Source organism: Oryctolagus cuniculus, chromosome 3 (genome assembly GCF_964237555.1).
Source record: "Oryctolagus cuniculus chromosome 3, mOryCun1.1, whole genome shotgun sequence".
Classification (NCBI taxonomy): domain Eukaryota; kingdom Metazoa; phylum Chordata; class Mammalia; order Lagomorpha; family Leporidae; genus Oryctolagus; species Oryctolagus cuniculus.
This window is the reverse complement of record NC_091434.1, coordinates 139,372,188-139,394,227: the sequence shown is the minus strand read 5'-3', so window position 1 is coordinate 139,394,227 and position 22,040 is coordinate 139,372,188. Positions and strand designations below refer to the sequence as shown.

Below are 22,040 nucleotides of genomic sequence, written 5' to 3'. Positions count from 1 at the left end.
TGCTCCTCAACTTACGATGGGATTATATCCTAATAAACCCATCTTAAAATGAAAATATTTTGTTAAGTCAAAAATGCACTACATAGTTGCAGTTATTTACCTTCATGACCACATCGGTTGACTCACTTCCACTCACTAGGATCACAATTGATACTGTATATCCCTAGCCCAAGAAAATACCAAAATTTGAAGTGTTTAATGTATATCACTTTCCTACCATCGTAGTCAAAAAACTGTATGTTGAACCAGTGTAAGTCAAACTGTGTGTATACCTAGGAGTGAAATTGTGTTTAACATTTTGAAGAACTATAAAACCCTTTTCCATCTGGTTTTCTTGTTTATGATTTAATCTATTTTTAAAGTATTTCTTCTGTTTCTTAAATATTTGTATTTTCTAGGGGCCTGTACTTTGTGAACTGCTCCAGAGATTTCATCTGCTTCTGTAGCTTTCACTGTTTTCACATGCTTATGACTTCGAAATAATCTTTGATCTATTTCTGTCTCATAAGCTTCACAGAAAACAGCCCCCTCTGCATTGTTAGATCTCTTATCATAGATGTGTCACAAGTAGTTCAAACTCAATATAGTCAGTACTATACTAATCATGTTTTAAAAAGATTTTTTTATTTATTTGGAAGGCAGAGTGAAAGTATAACTTTCTATGTTATGTCTCTCTCCTGCATCACCAGACTGAGCTTCTTGAGGGCTGGAACTACATCTTCATTTATATCTGTATCCCTAGTGCTTAGAATGAGATTATACAAGGGTGTTTCAAAAAGTTTATGGAAAATATAATAAAGTGATAGTTATTTTAGTGCAAAAAATTTTTGAAATGTACTCATAGTTTTTTATAACATATATATTTTTGCTACTTTTTAGAAAGCATTCATTTTATTTATTTAAATGGCAGAAAGAGACAGAGATCTCTTTTGTGTTGGTTCACTCCCCAAATGCCTAGAATAGCTGGGACTAGTCCAAATTTGGAAGCCTGGAACTCAATCTGGATCTCTCATCTACGTGATAGGGACCCAACTACTTGAGACATCACCTGCTGCCTCCCAGGGTGCACATTAGAAGGTTGGAATCAGAAGCAGAAGCAGGAATCAAACCCAGGCACTCTCATATGGGATGCACAGGTCCCAAGAGGCATCTTAACCATGGTGCCAAATGCCTGCCCCCTTAATAATGTGTTTTTCATTAACTTTTTGAGGACTTCAGAAGGCTCATGGAAAACTGGAAATAAAGGAAATAAGTGAAAAATATAAACTTTATTTCATAACATAAACTTTATCACGTTCAAGACACTTACAAGTGATGATACCAGCCATTTAGTCCCATCAGTAAAGAACTGAAGTTCCTGGAAATTTAACCATGTCACTGCAATCTTTTTCACATTATTAACTGAAGCAAAAAATTAGTACCTTTTAAAAATTTTTTTTAAAGATTAGTAAACAAAAAGTCCAAAGGAGCCAAATCAAGAACAAACATCACATTTATAGTGACACTTGCATGGAAGAATGATGAAATCATTGATGCTTTACAAAACTTTTATGGGAACCATGCCCAAAGAAATGGGCAGTTGAGCAGTGGTTAACTCATTTTAAAAAGGGATGAGTTGATACTAAAGATGGAGCCTGTAGTGGCAGATCATCCACATCAGTTTACTAGTAAAAAAATTCATCTTGTTTGTTCCAATTAAAGAGGACCAGCTATGAACACAAGAAACAATAGCCTTTTCTCTCTGTCTCTCTCTCTCTCACTGTCTGTAACTCTGCCTGTCAAATAAATAAAGAAAAAGGAAAAAAAAAGAAACAATAGCAAACACTAAGACATCTCAACTGGGTCAGCTTACACAGTTCTGACTGAAAAATTAAATTGGAACAAACTTTCTAATCATGGTTGCCAAAAATGTTGCAGCCAGATCTGCTTCAGGTAAGAACACAGCTTTCAGTGGAAATGTTACACAAGTGGGATCGAGATGCTGAAGCATTTCTTCCAAGAACTGTAACAGGAGATGAAACTAGTACAATCCTGAAGACAAAGCACAATCAAAACGACGATGACCTGGAAGTAGAAGTGGTCCACTCAAAGCAAAAGTGACCAGTCAGTCAAGAGCAAAAGGTCATGGCAGCAGTTTTCTGAGATGCTTGAGACATTTTGCTTGCTTGTTTTTTGCAGGGCTTATTAGGAGTGTTTTGAGAAAGTGAGCCAAAGTGTTAGTGGGAAAGTTTCACCAGAGTCTCTGCCTTGACAGTACTTTTGCTCATTCACTCATCCAACCAGCACAGTTTTGTGAGTTTTGATAGAAAATCATGAGACATTCACCTTACAGTCTGGATTTGGCTCCTCCTGATATCTCACAGTTTCCTAATCTTTAAAAAAAAAAGTCTAACTTTTAAATTTAAATTCCCAGGATCCTTACTAAATAGGTATTGTGTTTGGATAGCCAGTACTTTAGTATAAGTATTTGTCTATTTTGGGCCAGCACTGTGGTGTAGCAGGTAAAGCCGCCGCCTGCAGTGCTGGCATTCCATATGGGCGCTGGTTCAAGTCCCAGCTGCTCCACTTCCAAGTCAACTTTCTGCTATGGTCTGGGACAGCAGTAGAAGATGGCCCAAGTCCTTGGGCCCCTGCACCCACATGGAAGACTCAAAAGAGGCTCCTGGCTCAGATCGGCACAGCTCTGGCCATTGCAGCCAATTGGGGAGTGAACCAGCAAATGGAAGGTCGATTCTCTCTCTCTCTCTTTCTTGCTCTCTTTCTCTGTAACTCTGACTTCCAAGTAAATAAATCTTTAAAAAAAAAGTATTTGTCTTTTTAAAATTGATTAAAAGAAAATGAATGGAATTCTCTGTAATGCAACTTTTTTCTCCCCAGACCAGAATCCGTAGAAGCTAGCCCTGTGGTAGTCGAGAAATCCAACAGTTATCCCCACCAGCTATATACCAGCAGCTCACATCATTCACACAGTTACATTGGTTTGCCCTATGCGGTAAGTATTAAACATTTTTCTGGAAGGATATTTTTTGAAATTTAGAGGCAGAAAGTACATATCTGTGGTTTTGTGTCTAAAACTACATATTTTAAAAGTACAGTTGTGAGGCTGGCACCGTGGCTCACTTGGTTAATCCTCCCCCTGCGGCGCCGGCATCCCATATGGGTGCTGATTCTAGTCCCGGCTGCTCCTCTTCCAGTCCAGCTCTCTGCTGTGGCCTGGGAAGGCAGTGGAGGATGGCAGAGGCAGAGAGAGAGTCTTCCATCCACTGGTTCACTCCCCCAGATGACCGCAATGGCCAGAGCTGAGCTTATCCAAAGCCAGGAGCTTCTTCTGGGTCTCCCACGTGGGTGCAGGGGCCCAAGGACTTGGGCCATCTTCTATTGCTATCCCAGGCCATAGCAGAGAGCTGGATTGGAAGTGGAGCAGCCAGGATTTGAACCAGAGCATATATGGGATGCCGGCACTGCAGGCAGCAGCTTTACCCACTATGCCACAGCTCAAGACCCTTATCTCTTTTTTTGTTTGTTTGTTTTTTTACTAAGATCTATGCTTTTTTTTTTTTAGCATATGATATCTTATTTAATCCTCAAAAACTGCTTCATAAGGTGTCATTTTGTTCTCTTAAAGCTGAAAAAATGTAAGCTTATCTAACTTACTCAGCATTACATAGCTATTGAGATGCAGAGTGTAGGTTCAAACATAGTTGCAGAACTGATAACATTTGTGATAATATGGAGATAGAACTATGATTTTTTTTATTACTTGGAATAGAATAAAAATTACCACAATTTTAAGTCCCATATTGTATTTTATAATGATAGTATATCTTTTGTTGTTTTATTGTTTAGCTTCTATGTTGTTAGCCCTATATTTGTCTACATTAACCTCTCACATCTTGTACTTCTACCTTCAGGATGGTGTTGTGTGGCCATATTAGGGGCCTCAAAAAGTTCACAGAAAGTTTACATTATCTTTTAATTCCCCGTTTCTACAAAATTTTTGAATATTCCTCATATCTTTGGAATTTTGGGGAGATTCCAGTTTGATTTGAAGGTGACCACCTCTACCTCATAGATAGATATATTCACTTATTCCTGTAGTTGCAGAGTCATTATTTTAAAGATATTAAGGAAGAAATAGGTCAGTTTCATCTCTCTTGAGAATTCATAATAAGGGCTGAATTTTATTTAAGTAGCTTAGTTCACATTGTTGCTGAAATTAAATAACGTTGTGCCCTATTTGTGTTCAATTATCCAGGACCATAATTATGGTGCTCGTCCTCCTCCAACACCTCCGGCATCCCCTCCTCCATCAGTTCTTATTAGCAAAAATGAAGTAGGCATATTTACCACTCCTAATTTTGATGAAACTTCCAGTGCTACTACAATCAGCACATCTGAGGATGGAAGTTATGGTACTGATGTAACCAGGTGTATATGTGGTTTTACACATGATGATGGATACATGATCTGTTGTGACAAATGCAGGTAAAATATTTCAAACCATTAGTTTATTCTTGAATGCTACTTTTGGTTGTTAATGCTGAAACATAACTAAAGTCACTTTTGAAGAAATTAATGAAAGCATTTTTAAAATGGGACTTCTGGTACTGTTGGTGTAGTCTATTTTATTCCTAGGAAAAGCCTTTTCTGGAAAAAAAAAAAAGCTATCTTAGAATTTGTTAGAAGTTCCCTTTGTTAATTGAGTCATAGTTGATCAGTTTTGAACTTTATTCATATAAGATCACATCTCTTTTTCAGCTAGTTCATTAGTAACCTAAGTATGTAAAGTAGTAGACACAGTAGATATGAGTATAAAATTGAGTCCTCTGTATATCCTTTGGAATTATTTGTGCTGTATAGTCAACTGTAATTTTCCAGTTTTGGGGGAAATTAAACATTTTGATTGATGTTTGTTTGACCTGACTCTCTCACCTCCTTTTGACTTGAACCTTGCAGCACTCTGGAGTCTCCCTGAACCAGAACCACAGTCTCCCCTCCCCCAACCCTGGTTCAACCACCAAGAAAGGCCTCTTCCCCTAGAGAAGGTGTGATTGGGATAGAAAGTGGGGTTTTCTTTTTGGCTTTTGGGTTTTTTGTTTTTGTTTTTGTTTTGTGGGGGAGGCTTGGGGGAGGATGGAGAGGGAACAGGATTTCAGCATTAAAGTTATTGGGTCCTTTCCCTTCACAGGATGGGGAGCAGAGAGTATTTAAGAAGTACATTATAGACAGCAAAACAGTCTGGTGGTAGCTTTGCAGCATTTCCTGGGTCTGGTCCTTAACAGTGTAGCTTCAATATTTGGTTTGAAGTAGTACGGCATATACACATATTTGAATGTGATTATAGAAATGTATCCTAGAACCAAATATAAATTAAATTGTATTATTTGTAATATTATTCCCATCTTTTAGAGTAAAAATTGGATGTTGATACAAATATGTAGTTGGAATTACATTTCAAAAAGTTCATTTAATTTTGCCAAAATGTAGGAAATCAGTGTTAAGTGGAGTGTGAAATCTGTTAGTATTTTTATGAAAAGTTATAATATTAATACCCTGAGTTTGTTTTAATAATAAAAATACTGTGGTACCCTTTCAATTTTAAAAATAAATCCTGATTACCCATAATGTAATTACATGAAAAATGACCTCAGAAAATTTATTCAATGGCAACGTGCTTTATTTTATCATAAAATGTCAATTCATATTGTAGCCAATCATATAAAAGAACTTCTCTTAGCTGATCTCATCTAATGTGATAGATAACATACCACTTTGCATTGTTTTTATTTTAATGCATAATATAAGTGTGTTTTTCTTTAATTACAATAATTTATATCTGATATGCAGTTACCTCTATTAGAGACTAGTAAAATTATCCTTATGATTTTTTATATCTATCTACATATTCTTGAAGAAGCAGTCACAATTTTTGGGTTAATCAAGGTATTTGCTTCTCAGTGACTGCTTTGTTATAAATCTGTTTTTTTGTTACTCTAATTTTCTGTTGCTTAACCTGTAATATACTCCAAGATTTATATTTTTTCCTTTATTCTTACTTCCATTGCCCCTTTTTTCATGTTTCTTTAGCCTTCAAGCCTGACACCTATACTGTGACCATTTATTCATTTCCTAGCTTTGTTTCTTGTTCACATGACATCATTACTTACCTCACAAATTTAACTATATATATAAAACCTTGTGATTTGCTTTGCTTTTCTACATCTTAGATATATATTGTATTACCCTTCTTTTTGTTTTTCTTTACCAGTTTTTGCCCCAGTATTTTCACTTGAGAAGTTAAGAGCAGCACAATAGTAATTAGTTCAGCAGTTCAATTGGAACTGGCTAATTACTGTGTATAGAATGAATAAGACTGTTTTTGGAAACATGCATACATGAGGGTACTTCAAAAAGTTAATTAAAAATGGAATTAAAAGTTTATTATTGAAGTCCATGCAGTTTTTACATACTATGCATTTTCTGTAAACTCTTTGAAAACTCCTTGTATGTTAGTTTTAGATAAATTGGTGTCTTGACAAGAAAATAAAATTAGGGGACTCAATGCTGTGGCATAGCATTTTAAGCTGCTTTCTCCAGTGTTGGCATTTCATATTGGAGCACTGGTTCAAGTCTTGGCTGCTCTATTTCCAGTCTAGCTCCCTGATGACATGCCTGGGAAAGCAACAGAAGATGACCCAAGTACTTAGGCCACTGCCTCCCACAGGAGAGACTCAGATGGAGTTCCAGACTCTGGCTTTGGTCTGGCTGTTGCAGCCATGTGGGAAGTGAACCAGCAGATAGAGGATCTCTTTGTCTCTCCCTTTCTCTGTGTCACTCTGCCTTTCAAATAAATAAAATAAATCTGAAGAAGAACAAGAAGAAACGAATGGAAAATTAATAACAAATTGAGAAGTTTGTCTCAATTTGGTCCATGTATTCCCTTAAAAGTAATTAATCTTTATCTTCATGGGATACCTCTTGGATTCTTGAATTTTTTCCCTCTGCCATATTTCTAATTTTGTTCTTCTTTACCTCAACTCTGGAATGTTGAAAATGTCTCTTGGTCTTTGTATTTTCAGTTTCTTAACTTTTTTGAATTAATACTATTAGCCACTAAAGCACTTCTAGTAGTTACCTGTTAATGAAGGAAATCTACAGATATTCCAACATTTCATGTTCTATATGATTGTACTTAACTAATCCAGTTTTACCCCATGTATTTCTCAAAATGAATGATCCTCTTTATATATATTGGGTACCTTCTCATATCTGTTAATTAATAAATGTTGTTGTAATAATGCCTTTTCTTCCTATTTCCCAAATGAAGTTCTGTTCAAGTCTGTTGTTTTCTGAGGTGCTTTTCCTATTAACTCCAAGAGTAAACATCGTCACTTTATGATTTCTAATAGCATTTGTAACCTATATGTTTTTATCTTTTAAATCATACTTGCTTTAGAAATTCATGTATCTCTTATTCGTCTTCTTTTTGCATTTCGAAATTTTATCCCTGTGAAGACAGATTTCTAGGAATTCCTCACAGCACTGTTTAGATTACTAAGCTCAAAGTAGGTGCTTACTAAGTGACAGGTAAAAGGAATATCAAATCTTAATGTAAGGATACTTTTAATATTTTTTATGTTTTGCTTTTTTTCTCCTTTAAGTGTCTGGCAACATATTGACTGCATGGGGATTGACAGGCAGCATATTCCTGATACATATCTATGTGAACGTTGTCAGCCTAGGTAAGTTGTGCGTGCCTGATAAAATTGCCGGTAATTCTATTGAAGTAAGCTTTAGTTAACAGAAATTTATTTATGAATTATTGAATCACTATATTTTATCAATTCTAAGAAGCATTTTATGTTTATTATTTTTGTAATCTGACATCTGTAAAATTGAGAAAAATATTTTCTTTGATAGTGTTTAATGGTTTGCTTTGTAAGGTTTTTACTTAACAATGCATCAAATCACAGTCCGTCTTCTAATTGATGGCATCTTTTTTCATTGAATTAATCCATATAAAAAAGTTACTAGACAAACACTCTCTCAAGGTAAAGAATTTGGTAGGTCTGTCATCCCTTTGGTTTCTAGTATTTTTTTTCCCCATTTCTGTTTTGGTTTTCTGATGGATATTTTAAACCTATGTAAAAGTAAAATAGTACAATGAAACTATATGTTTCTACCACCCTGCTTCGATAATTGTCAACAAATTTTTTTATCTATACTCCCATGTATTTCTTCTTCCCTTCACATTATCTTGAAGAAAATGCCAGATAATCATATTATTTCATCTGTATGTATAATGCGTATTTCAATATATATATCTAGTAAAGGATCCTTTTTTTAAAAAAAGTAATCCTCCCGCCGGCGCTGTGGCTCAATAGGCTAATCCTCCACCTTGCGGCGCCGGCACACCGGGTTCTAGTCCCGGTCGGGGCGCCGGATTCTGTCCCGGTTGCCCCTCTTCCAGGCCAGCTCTCTGCTATGGCCAGGGAGTGCAGTGGAGGATGGCCCAGGTGCTTGGGCCCTGCACCCCATGGGAGACCAGGAAAAGCACCTGGATCCTGGCTCCTGCCAACGGATCAGTGCGGTGCGCCGGCTGCAGCGGCGGCCATTGGAGGGTGAACCAACGGCAAAGGAAGACCTTTCTGTCTCTCTCTCTCACTGTCCACTCTGCCTGTCAAAAAAAAAAAAAAAAAGTAATCCTCCCTTATCTGCAGCTTTGCTTTCAGTTACCATCCAAAACTATTACATGGAAAATTCCAAAATAAGCAATTCATAAGTTTTATAATTGTACACGTTTCTGAGTAGTGTAATGATACCTTGTCTGATCCAATCTGGGCCATTAATCAACTCTTTGTCCAGCATATCCACACTATATTATGCTACCCACCCATAAGTCACGTAGCAGCTTTCATGGTATTATATTGCTTATGTTCAAGTACCAGTCTTTTATTTAATAATGACCTCAAAGCACAAGAGTAGTGATGTTGGCAATTCAGATATGCCAGTGAAAATTGGTAAAGCACTTCTTTAAATATCATCTCATGTCTTCACAGGAAGGGTTGAGTACAGTGCAATAGGATATTTGAAAGGGAAATGACATTCACATGACTTCTATTATAGTAGCTATAATTGTTATAGTTCATTATTAGTTGTTAATCTTTTACTGTGCCCAACTTATACACTAAACTTCACCATAGGTAAGAACATCTAGGAAACAACATAGTATATATAGGATCACTACTAACTTTAGTTTTAGGCATACACTTGGGGTCTTAGAATGTATCCTCTTGCAGGTAAAGAGGAACCACTATAATCATAAAGCCATTATATACAACAAAATCACTGTAGCCACTGTTACAATATTGATTGGTTGATATACATCTCTTAAAGTCCCTAGTTATCTAAACTTACTTCCCTCACTCTGCTACCCTCTGTCCTCTTTGCAATGACTACAAAATTCAGTTGTTTGTTCTGATGGATTTTGCTGGTTACAATGTCATGGTTTCACAAGTTCTCTGCCCTTTGAATTGCTGTGAAAAGGTATATTGAACCTATCAGCTTGATCAGATTTAGGGTCTTGGGTTTTATTTCTTTTGTTTTTTGATAAGACTGTGTTCTGTCAGGTGGTACATATATGGCACATAGTCATTCTTTAAAATTGTTAATTTATTAGGGGTTGCAAATTAGTGATCTATCAATTCTGTTGCTTATCACTTGATGGCTGGAATACAGAAAAAGGCTTCCTAAGGTAACTCCTCAACTCTCTTACAGTATGTTTCAGTGAGGAAACCCAGGATAAGTGGTTGTTGATAGCTAGCCTTGATTTACCAGTTTCACAATAATGGAAATATTAAAGTATTAACTATGAACTTACAGATATAAATGTGGTGGGTCCTTATTGATGCTTAAATTTTGTTCCAATTTTGGTCACTAAGAACCTCTACAAGTTGGCTTTCAAGGTCTTTTGACAATACCACAGTGGTACCTGATAGATTCTTTGCTATCTGGTATGGCAAAATGTCTTGGCTTATCTTATACTTCTGTGTCGGAAACTCAGAATTGGCTTTCCAGGCTGGAATCTGGGAGTTAGTCATCTTCATTTCTATTAGATTGGTCACTCTTCCTCATCTTTTTAATAGACAAAGCTAGGAAGAATGTTTTGTATGTTTGGTTATTTTTAAGATAAAATATCTGAGTTTATACCAATACTTGCAGTTCTAATTCAGGAATACAAATTTTTATTTAACCAATTTTATATCTATATCTCCTTTTATCCTGGCATTCAACAACACAGATGATAATGTGATTGGGCTATCACATAATTACTCAGTTGCTTAATCCCATAGAAGAATATAATAGTATGAAAGCATCAGCACCAATACTAGGATCAACAATATGATTACACAAAAAGTTTGGAACATTTTTTCCCCCTTAGGGAATGGTCCACAGTGATATACAATCAGTTTATTTTTAAGCAATTTATTGTTTAAACAATCCTTTAAAGAATTTCACTGTGTGGTTATTATACCAAATAGATACTTATGTTGTTTAGGTTGTTTGCTTATTTAATTTTTGTTTTTAAATAAACATTTTACTTGTACATTATCATGCAGTTGTGAAATGATGTACAAATATCTTGTGTACCCTTTACCTGGATTCTTCTAGTAATAATATTTTTGCAAAACTATTAATATAGTAATACAACTAGGATATTGACGCTAAAACAGTGAAGACACAGAACATTGCCATCATCACAGGGTTCCCTCATTCTTTTATAATCATACCCCACTGTTTCTACTGACTTATGGCAGCCACTAAGCTGTATACCATTTTTGCAATTTTGTCATTTCAAGAATTCTGTAAGAACATTATGTAAGTAGAATTATATAGTTTATGATCTAGCTTATGAATTAACACTCGGCATAGTTCTGTGGAGAACCATTACATTTGTTACATATATCTTATCACTGTTTCATCTTTTAAATTATTATTTTTACTGCTCAGTAGCATTCTATGATATACACTGGGTACTGTGTATGTTCATTGCTATTATAATGTCATGCTCTGAAACCCCTTCGCACTCAGTAGCCAAATGAAAGTACTTCAGCATGTTCATGGAAAATGAATTCAAAGTTTACTGGGGTCAGCATTCTGGTGCAGCAGGTTAAGCTACTGCCTGTGTCACTGGTATCCCATATTGGAGCGCCGGTTTGAGTCCAGGCTGCTCTGCTTCTGATCCAGCTCCCTGCTAATGCACATGGGAGAGCAGCGGAGGATGGCTCAAGTGCTTGGGTCCCTGCCACTCATGTGAGACACCCAGATGGAATATCAGGCTCCTGGGTCTGGCCTGGCCTAGCCTTGGCCATTGTGGCCATTTGGGGAGTAAAACAGAGGATGGAAGATCTTTCTCTGTTTCTCCCCCTCTTTCTGTCACTCTACCTTTCACATAAATAAAATAAAACTGTTTTTAAAAATTAAGCTGTTAGGCAAAAAAGTTGAAATCCATGCATAATTTTTCGTAATGTACATTTTCCATAAACCTTTGAAGATCCCTCATTGATAAAGAATTTATGAATTTGTGTTTGTGTTTCTGGATATAAGTATAATTACATCAGTGTTTATTCATGTAACTATACACATGTACATATGAGGGTACTTCAGAAATTTCATGGAAAAACGAAATTTATTTCAGTGCCAAAATTTTTTCTGTATAGGTTTTTGTGTATATCTCTTCTCTTCATGTGGAACAAATGCCCAAGAATATAATACCTCAGTTCTCTGATAGCTGCATGTTTCATTTTATAAGAAGTTGTCAAACTATTTTCTAAAATGGCTCTATCATTTTCTATTCGTATCACCAGAAAGATATGAATAATTGAGTTTTTTATTTTAAGAATTGCTTTAATGGTTTTCTTGTATAATAACTTGATGGAAGAAGTAGTTCTGTCTTATTTAAATATATAAAACAAAATATATTCAAAATAAGTCTAACTTATATCTGTGTTGCTTCAACCCCAGAAGTAACAATTTTTTAAAATCAATTTTCCTTCCATGATTTCTTTCTTTACATACAAATATGTGTGTATATATATATATATATTTGTAGTCCTTTCCTCTCCTATGTAGATGTATATATTTGTAGTCCTTTCCTCTCCTATGTATATGATAATTTATTATTATAAAGGATACTTGCCACATTTTTTTTTCCATTTGAAAGCCAAAGATCATAGTAGCATATAGAGATTTATTATTTCTTTGTGTAACTTTAAGGTACTTTTATCTTTTTCATGTACAATGGTTTATACAGGCAGTCCTATTTGGGTGGGGATTTGTTTCCAGTCTTTTCTTGTTGAAACTAGAAGTGGGATTGTTAAGTAAAAGGGTAAATGTGCCTATAAGATTTAGTCAGGTATTGCCAAATTCCCCTCCAGTAGAAGCTGTGTAATTTTGAATTCCTTTTGGTAATAGGTAAGCATGCCTATTTTCCCAAGCCTCACAATACTGCTTTGGCAGACTTAGATTTTTGCCAGGTTAATTAGGCAAGAAATGCTAACTCAGTTACATTTTGCATTTCTTATATTATGAGTGAGATTTTTCTCTGTAGGTTTTGTTTCACTTAATGATTGCTTTTTGCCAGATAGTTTTGTTTTGTTTTGTATTTTCTTTTGTTGTTTCTTTTTTAAGATTTATTTTATTTATTTGAAAGGTATAGTGACAGAGAGAGGAATTGATCTTCTGTTCGCTGGTTCGTTCTCCAAATGGCCGCAATGACCAGGGCTAGGTCAGGCCGAAGCCAAGAGCCTGGAACTCCATCTGGGTCTCTTATGTGGGTGGCAGGAACCCAAGTATTTGGGCCATCATCTGCTGCTTTCCCAGGCACATTAGCAGGGAACTGGATGAGAAGCAGAGTCCTGGACTCAAATGGGCACTTCGATTTGGGATGTGAGCGTTGCAAGCTGCAGCTTAACCCACTGTGCCACAAGTCTTTTGGTGGGGGTAAATATCTGTTGATGAATTCATTAAGAGTTGGTTAAAAAGTAACTATTACAAAGGTGGTCACTTTGGTAACTAGGATAGCTGTCTGTAATGGTTAGGATAGTAACATGTCTCAGACATCAAAGCAAGCCTGTTACTGAGTTGTAGATATTTTAGCCTGGAGCTTTTATTCTCCGATCTAAGAATAATCTAGTGCAATTTATATATGGCCTCTAGATTAAAAAGTGTATGTATTGAAAAAGTTGGGAGAAAAAGGTAAAGAATGATGTAGTTCATAGGTACAGGCTGGGGGAGATTAAAAATGTGCTAGTTTCTTAAGTAAACAACTTTTCTTAATAGTGAAAGGGAGGCACTTAAGTGGTATCTCTGCTGCTAAAATGCTAGCTCATTAAGGCAAGGAATGCTGCATATATTTTAATATGGTTGGTTTTTCACTTAGAAATAATAAATTGTTATTTAAGACAGTTCTCTTTGTATTAAATTTATGAAAGTTTGATAAATAATCATGTTATATTTTAATGTAGGAGTTTGGATAAAGAAAGGGCGGTGCTACTACAACGCCGGAAAAGGGAAAATATGTCAGGTGGGTAAAAAGGACTTATAGTACATTTAGTGTAATTGAGAGAATAAGTGGCCATATATTTTATTAGATGTAAATGCCTTATTGATGAATTTTGATTGTGTATTAGTTTACAATTTCTAGTGTAGATTTTATATATTCTAATGCATTACAAAGTATGTATATACTTATTATAAGAAATATGGAAACTAAAATAATTTAGATCATTCATGATTTTCCTATTCATAGATAATTTCCTGGTTTAAAGAAGTAATTATATGTTTACGCTTCAGAAAGATGGTGATCTATTAGTTTATCATGTGGAATGGTATTTCATTTTTAGGAAGGGAATTTTCTAACTTCTGTGTAATATATGCAACAATTCTCTTTTTGGTTTGAAATATATTGATAGCAGCTTATTCAGCCATTCTTACTTGATGAATATTTGAGTCATTTTTGTTTGTTTTGTTTTTGTTATTACAGATAGTACCTTCAATGAAAGCCTCTTCGAGAAAGCTTTTTTTTTTTTAATTTTGTATTAGATACCTAGAAATGGAATGGCTGCATCAGAGGGTAAATCCTCCTTCATGGGGAATGAGAGTACCTATTTTTTTTTTTTTTTTGTAAGATTTATTTATTTGAAATAGTTACACAGAGAGAGAAGGAAAGGCAGAGAGAGAGAGAGGTCAGTTTTCCATCTACTGTTTCACTCCCTTGTTGGCCGCAATGGCCAGAGCTGCGCCGATCCGAAGCCAGGAGCCAGGAGCTTCTTCTGGGTCTCCCACATGGGTGCAGGGATCCAAGGACTTGGGCCATCTTCTATTGCTATCCCAGGCCACAGCAGAGAGCTGGATCGGAAGTGGAGCAGCCTGATCTTGAACCAGCGTCCATATGGGATGCCGGCGCTTCAGGCCAGGGCTTTAACCTGCTGTGCCACAGTGCGGGCCCTGAGAGAGGTCTTTCATTTGCTGGTTCACTCCCCAGTTGGCCGCAACAGCCAGAGCTGTGCTCATCCGGAGCCAGGAGTTTCTTCGGGGTCGCCCACATGGGTGCAAGGGCCCAAGGACTTGGGCCATCTTCCAATACTTTCCCAGGCCATAGCAGAGATCTGGATCGGAAGTGGAGCAGCTGGGACTTGAACTGGCGCCCATATGGGATGCCGGCACTGCAGGCAGCAGCTTATCCTGCTACGCCACAGTGCTGGCCCCTGGGAGTACCTATTCCTACAATTACACCATTAGAATATGATGTCAGCCATTTAGACAGATCCTTTCTAGTTTAATGTGAGGAAATAGTTGTAGTTTACATTCAGATGTATCTTACAAAAGTCAGGTGACTGAAGAAGTGAAAATATGTATTTTATTCTTTGCAAATATAGAAATAATAGTTTATTGTGTGGAATGCTATTTTTATTGTTTGAAATAGAAATATTACATGTGCAATAATTTTTATTTTGCCTTTGAAGATGGTGATACCAGTGCAACTGAGAGTGGTGATGAGGTTCCTGTGGAATTATATACTGCATTTCAGCATACTCCAACTTCAATTACTTTAACTGCTTCAAGAGTTTCCAAAGTTAATGATAAAAGAAGGAAAAAAAGTGGGGAGAAAGAACAAAATATTTCAAAATGTAAAAAAGTACGTTTTTGCTTTTTTAAAAATAAGTAGATAGTATATAGATAGGGAGCTTAGTCTTACAGGAAAGGCAGGAGACTGAGAGTAATGGACAGCAGCTAAAAAGGTGGAAAGATCTAGCAAGTTTTTATTTTAAACAGTTGAACTCACTTTAAAATTTTAATGCATTAGCTTTCCATTTGTTGAGTTTCTTACAATATAGAATTTTTTTTTCACTTAAATTTTATGTGGTAAGTTATCCCTAGGATCTGATGGCGGAAAACTGTAAGCAAATTTTTCATTAAATTTGTCAGTGATATCTGTACATATGACAGTGTTCCCATGAAATGATGGAACTGAAAAATTCCATTACTTTAAGTACTTATTACTTAAGCAAGCCCCAATAAACACTCAAATATTACTAAGTGATTACCTAGAGAATTAAATAACAACATTGTTTTATTCCTACATAAAATATCTCATCACTTCAACAAAATTATTATAATGCTTCTAGTGTCTTCCCCAATTTCCTCATAAATATTTTTCCATGATTACTATATTGAGCACCTAGAAGTTTTGGAGATTTCTGTCTTAGAACATCATAGTGCATGCATTTTTTAACATTCTAAATAGTCTCCATTTTTAATAAGTATTTATACAAAATATTTTCTTACCTGTGGGTTTGTTGGTTATTACCAGATTTTTGTTTTTTTGTATTTTAACACTTAAGTAAAAAACTTCAGTGAACCTGGTTATTAAGTATTAATTATATCTAGTTTTTAAAAAACCAATCCAGAATTTCATATTTATTTTTAGGCCTTTCGTGAAGGATCTAGGAAGTCATCAAGAGTTAAGGTAAATACGTTAAATATGATGTTATTATCAACTGTTAATTATTCAGGAGTTAACAGTGTGCTTGCTTTTTCTTATCTTTATGCTATCTTTATTGTGTGCGGTCTTACTGCTTTTTCTTTACTGGAAGTGGGTCCTTAGAGAAGTCTAACTAGATGAATATACTACTTTTGTAGTCCTTTGACCCTATTACCGTAATACATTGATCAAAAGGGAAGGTATATGGGGGAACTTCAGAAAGTTCGTGGAAAAATAGAATTGAAAGATGTTTATTTTGGTGCAAAGAATTTTGAAACCTATGCTTGTGAGTCTTTTGAAGTTTCGTGGAAAAATGCTTGTGAAAAAACTATGTGGGTCTGGCCTTGAGGCTTAATTGTGGTGTAGTGGGTAAAGCTGCCACCTATGATGCTACATCCCATATGGGCGATGGTTTTGAGACCCTGCTGCTTCACTGCTGATCCAGCTCCCTGCTACTGTGCCTGGGAAAGCAGTAGAAGGTGGCCCAAGTGCTTCGGCTCCTGAACCCACGTGAGAGACCTAGAAGCTCCAAGCTCCTGGCCTTGGCACCAGCCCCCATAAGTTAATCTTTAAAAAAAAAAAAAGTATCAGCACACTGAATATCCAAAGCTTCATAATATTTTTTTTAACAAATGTTCTTTATATGTTAAAGTTGGTGATTTTGTACTTACGTTAACCTGGATTTATGAAATTTGCTCTGACATGAGAATAAAGAGGCCTGAAAAAGATTTTCAGTTAAGCTGCAAGATCTATTGATTCTCTAGCAGTCCTCCCTTCTTCCCAATATATCTTAATATCCTAATACCAGGCTTAATGAGGAAGGAACATGTTTTTCATTAACTGAAACTTTCCTTTAGTATATAAACAAGTAACTAGGGATATAAATTTTTAAAATTATTTAAAAATATTTAACTTCAAGATATCTCTGTAAAATTATTTTAACTGGATGAGAATTTGGCACTTGGGAGTGCCTGGGTTTGAGTCCCAGCTCCACTTGTGATTCCAGCTTCTTGCTAGTCTGTACCCTGGGAAGCAGCAGATGACTCAAGTACTTGGGTCCCTGCCACCCACATGAGAGACCCAGAAAGAGTTCTCAGCTCCTGGCTTCAGCCTGGCTCAGCCCTCACCATTGCAGGCATTTACAGAGTGAACCAGCTGTTGGAGGTTCTTTCTATTTCTGTCTTTCAAATAATTTAATAATAAATAAAATCATAGTAACTCTATATTAATTTTATAGGGTTTAAGAGATGTATGTTAGGAGCTGTGTTAAAGGTATGTCAAGTCAGTAGAGGAATCTCTTAAGGGCCAAAAAAAAAATAATTTGAAAACAGAATAGATTCCTTTAATAAAGCTTTGATATGAAATAGTGTCTCACATTTGTATAAAAATCAGTTCATTATGAGGTGGTCATTATAATATAGAATATGTCTGTACATAAAATTTCAGTTGGTAAAATAAGGCTGCCCCATCAAAGAGTTGTTTTTATTATAGTTTATTCTTCATTATAGAAAAGTGATATTTTTATATAAAAGATGGGCACTCATATGGTAACTGTTACGGTAAATTTTAGTAACACGTGACCATGTACATTCCTTACAGAATATATAAGGATCTTTGTGAAATCTGTATGTAATAATAAAATTTCAGTTACATCTGGTTACACATACTACCAAAAAATGTTTTCTTATCAAGTTATTTAACATTATAGGAAGAAATTATGAATGATGTTTACAACTAAATTTATCATGTGGACAGTTGATTATAGATCTTGGAATTATACTAAATTTAGGTATCTAAATGTAGCTCTATTATACAACATTAAAATTATACCCAAAAATAAATTATACTTAATTGCATATTGGATTTAAACTGAGCACATAAATTGCTTGGTTCTTGGCTATAGATTGGAGTAGATATATTGGTAGCCTTTAAAATCACTTGCTGTTTTTTGAACCTTTAGCTGACATTGATTCAAACTTTTGAGCATTTGCAAATTTTATTGATATCCTCCACATGGCAACAGTAGTGACAGTGAAGATTTAGTTTCTGCTATTCTAACTTAATTTGGCCTCTTTCAATTCTCCTACTCATATCTGCAGTATTAAAAACATACAAGATCACTAATTTATGGTCTTGTTTCCAACAGGACCAATTTAGAAAGACAAACATTTTATCTAGTTTATGTTAGGTCCTTTTATATACATTGCCATTATTGTGTTTTTGTGTGTGTATGTAAGTACATAAGTCCAGATATTAATACTTAATTTGCTGTGGTTTTAGGGTTCAGCTCCAGAGATTGATCCTTCATCTGATGGTTCAAATTTTGGATGGGAAACAAAAATCAAAGCATGGATGGATCGCTATGAAGAGGCAAATAATAACCAGTATAGTGAGGGTGTTCAGAGGGAGGCACAAAGAATAGCGCTGAGATTGGGCAGTGGAAATGACAAAAAAGACATGAATAAATCAGATTTGAATACTAACAATTTACTCTTTAAACCTCCTGTAGAGGTAAATACCACCATTTGTCAAAAAATTATAAAATCTTTTTAATACTGTTTAGATTGAAAGCAACCAAATTTAATTAATCTCAACATTTACTCTAATTTTAGAGCCATATACAGAAGAATAAGAAAATTCTGAAATCTGCAAAAGATTTGCCTCCTGATGCACTTATCATTGAATACAGAGGAAAGTTTATGCTGAGAGAACAGTTTGAAGCAAATGGATATTTCTTTAAAAGGTATATTCATTTCTTTGGTCATGTTCATTTTCTGTAGTTAAATATTAAATTTTTGGCTTTTCTGCTTGGATGCTATGATTTTACCAGGGAACTTCAAAAAGTTTATGGAAAATATGTATTAACAAAAAACTATGTATAGATTGAATTTTTTTGTTTTGCACCAAAATGAACTTTTAATACTGTTTTTTTATAAACTTTTTGAAGTACCACTCTATGTATTTTATTTTCCTATATGATCATTTCAGTACTTAACACTGTAGTATGCTTAAACAGTGGTTAATGATAACCTTCAACTATGATAAACTATATCAATAAAATGCACTGATATATTCCTCAGTCTCTCTCTTGCTGAAAATCCTAAAACAATCCATTTCTTTTTTTTTGTTTTTGTTTTTTTTTGTGTGTGTGTTTTTTTGTTTTTTTGTTTTTTTTTTTTTTTTGACAGGCAGAGTGGACAGTGAGAGAGAAAGAGACATAGAGAAAGGTCTTCCTTTTGCCGTTGGTTCACCCTCCAATGGCCGCCGCGGCCGGCGCACCGCGCTGATCCGAAGGCAGGAGCCAGGTGCTTCTCCTGGTCTCCCATGGGGTGCAAGGCCCAAGGACTTGGGCCATCCTCCACTGCACTCCCGGGCCACAGCAGAGAGCTGGCCTGGAAGAGGGACAACTGGGACAGAATCCGACGCCCTGACCGGGACTAGAACCCGGTGTGCTGGCGCCGCTAGGCGGAGGATTAGCCTATTGAGTCGTGGTGCCGGCCCATAAACAATCCATTTCAAAGATAAACCAACAGCCTTATAGATTGGATATATATATATAGGGTATCAATCAGGAATTCTAATTACTTGAGATTATAAGGAACCACCTTTTTCATCTAGGACCTGAGTTAATTACTCAGAACAGAACAGAAATTGAAAAGACCACATTAACACAACACCTTCCTCTTTTTAGATGCTCTTAGAATTGGTCTTCTATTATTGCCTTCGTTTTCAACTCCAACTTTGTTGGTGTTGTAATGGTTTTGAAATCTGCATCTATGGTCTGCAGTTTCTTGGGGAATTGATCCAAATGAACCTCCGATAGCCATTACCTCCCTAGAAGTATGTTTCTGTCTCTGGGGACTAGTCTGTATACCCAGTATACATCCTACAATTATTGAAAAATTTCTTGTTTATAACTTTATTTTTTTACTTACTTATATAAATTATCAGGAAGTTGGGACCAGTGCTGTGGCACAGCGGGTTAAAGCCCAAGCTTGCAGCGCTAGCATCCCATATGGGTGCCGGTTTGCATCTCAGCTGCTCCACTTCTGATCCAGCTCTCTGCTATGGCCTGGAAAAGCAGTGGGAGATGACCCAAGTCCTCGGGCCCCTGCACCCACATGAGAGACCGGGAAGAAGCTCCTGGCTTCGTATCAGCTCAGCTCTGGCCATTGCAGTCATTTGGGGAGTGAACTAGCGGATGGAAGACCTCTCTCTCTCTCTCTCTCTCTCTCTCTCTGGCTCTACCTCTCCCTGTAACTCTTGTCTTTCAAATGAATAAAATACATCTTTTAGAAAAATTTTTAAAAAATGTATCAGGAAGTATGGACTTCAGAGGTATAGAATTATGAATCCTCTATATAGGCAGTAGTCACTGCCCTTTTATCTTTGTAAATTTGAATTTCCACCTTCTATTAATTGCTTTTGACTTAGGTAAAATTAGAGCAGATAAAAATCTTACTAGTGTACACTAGCATAAGTTAAGAGTGAATTCTGGAGTAAGACTGTTCATGCTCAAATCTTGGCTTCACTACTTACAAGGTTTTTTTTCTTTCTTTTTCTTTTTCTTTTCTTTTTTTTTTTTTTTTTATTTGACAGGTAGAGTTATAGACAGTGAGAGAGAGAGACAGAAAGGTCTCCCTTCCATTGGTTCACCCCCAAATGGCCACTACGGATGGTGTTGTGCCGTTCTGAAGCGAGGAACCAGATGTTTCTTTCTGGTCTCCCATGCGGGTTTAGGGCCCAAGCACTTGGGCCATCCTCCACTGCCTTCCCGGGCCACAGCAGAGAGCTGGCCTGGAAGAGGAGCAACTGGGACTAGAACCGGGCACCCATGAGGGATGCTGGTGCCGCAGGCAGATTAACGAAGTGAGCCACGGCGCCGGCCCCAGAAGTTTCTTAAAAACACTCTGTTCTTAAGTTGCTTCATCAGTTTCCCTCTGAAGAATAACGTGATTATTATACTAAATTGTTAATAGTTTTAATTTTTTTTTCTTTGTAGACCATACCCTTTTGTTTTATTCTACTCTAAATTTCATGGGCTAGAAATGTGTGTTGATGCAAGAACTTTTGGGAATGAGGCTCGATTCATCAGACGTTCTTGTATACCCAATGCAGAGGTAAGCTTATTGAAATCTTGGGAGGGAGCATAGAATGTGTAAGGAATATATTAAGTGGAAAACTCTGGTAGCTTAAAATGCTTATGAACTATAAATAGATTTTATGCTACCCGATATTCTTCTATTGTGAAAATTTAGGTGATACAGGCTTTGAGGTGTTAAAAAATTACTTTGCATGTTGAAGAAATTGTGTTGTTCCTTGTAACAGGACTTATAATAAGACTTATTATAATAAGACTTATGTTTATCCTAGAAGTTATACTTATGGGTCAAATATATGCTGTGCTTTGACCCAGATGGCAAAGCTAAAGTAGATTTTATACGATCCATCATAAAATGTATAAAATTACATTGTAGTTGCATATAAAATAATGTTGGTTTTGTTTTCTGCATCTCAAAACATTAAAAAAAAGTAAAGGTTTATTTATTGATTTGAAAGGCAGAGTTACAGAGAGGGAGGGAGAGAAAGAGAGCGATCTTCCATCTATCCATTGGTTCCCTACCCAAATGGCTGCAACAGGTGGGACTGGGCCAGGCTGAAGCCAGGAAGCTAGAACTCCATCCATGTCTTCCATGTGAGCAGCAGGGACCCATGTATGTGGGCCATTTTCTGCTGCTTTCCTGGGTGCATTAGCAGGGAGCTGGATCAGAAGTGAAGCTGTTGAGACTCAAAAAATTGCTAATATGGTATGCTTGCATTGGAGGTGGCAGCTTAACTGGCTTTGCCACAACGCTGGCACCCAAACGTTCTAGATTTTATGTTGTAGCTAATAGTGTAGATGTTTGAGCCACACTTAATAGATTCATTGTTCTCTTTGACTTACTTGCTTTGTAATATTATCTGTGCTTCAGTTCCATTTGTTAAAAGATGATAG

The 22,040-nt window shown here is 36.1% G+C and overlaps 1 protein-coding gene across 9 annotated transcripts in view; it reads left to right on the top strand.

Moving 5' to 3' along the window:
* The window catches only part of KMT2E (lysine methyltransferase 2E (inactive)), an 83,764-nt gene that overhangs the window by 34,537 nt on the left and 27,187 nt on the right, over window positions 1–22,040 (top strand). For 6 of the 9 annotated variants that reach the window (XM_070071170.1, XM_017342740.3, XM_051849697.2 and 3 more), the window contains 9 exons: window positions 2,878–2,992; window positions 4,256–4,485; window positions 7,662–7,742; window positions 13,527–13,585; window positions 15,027–15,199; window positions 15,992–16,030; window positions 18,326–18,556; window positions 18,658–18,788; window positions 21,048–21,165. In XM_070071170.1, coding sequence (XP_069927271.1) covers window positions 2,878–2,992; window positions 4,256–4,485; window positions 7,662–7,742; window positions 13,527–13,585; window positions 15,027–15,199; window positions 15,992–16,030; window positions 18,326–18,556; window positions 18,658–18,788; window positions 21,048–21,165 — 1,177 coding nt within the window. Of the gene's footprint in view, window positions 1–2,877; window positions 2,993–4,255; window positions 4,486–4,956; window positions 5,046–7,661; window positions 7,743–13,526; window positions 13,586–15,026; window positions 15,200–15,991; window positions 16,031–18,325; window positions 18,557–18,657; window positions 18,789–21,047; window positions 21,166–22,040 lie in introns of all 9 variants that reach the window. The other 3 variants (XM_070071173.1, XM_070071171.1, XM_070071172.1) reach the window with 1 other exon arrangement.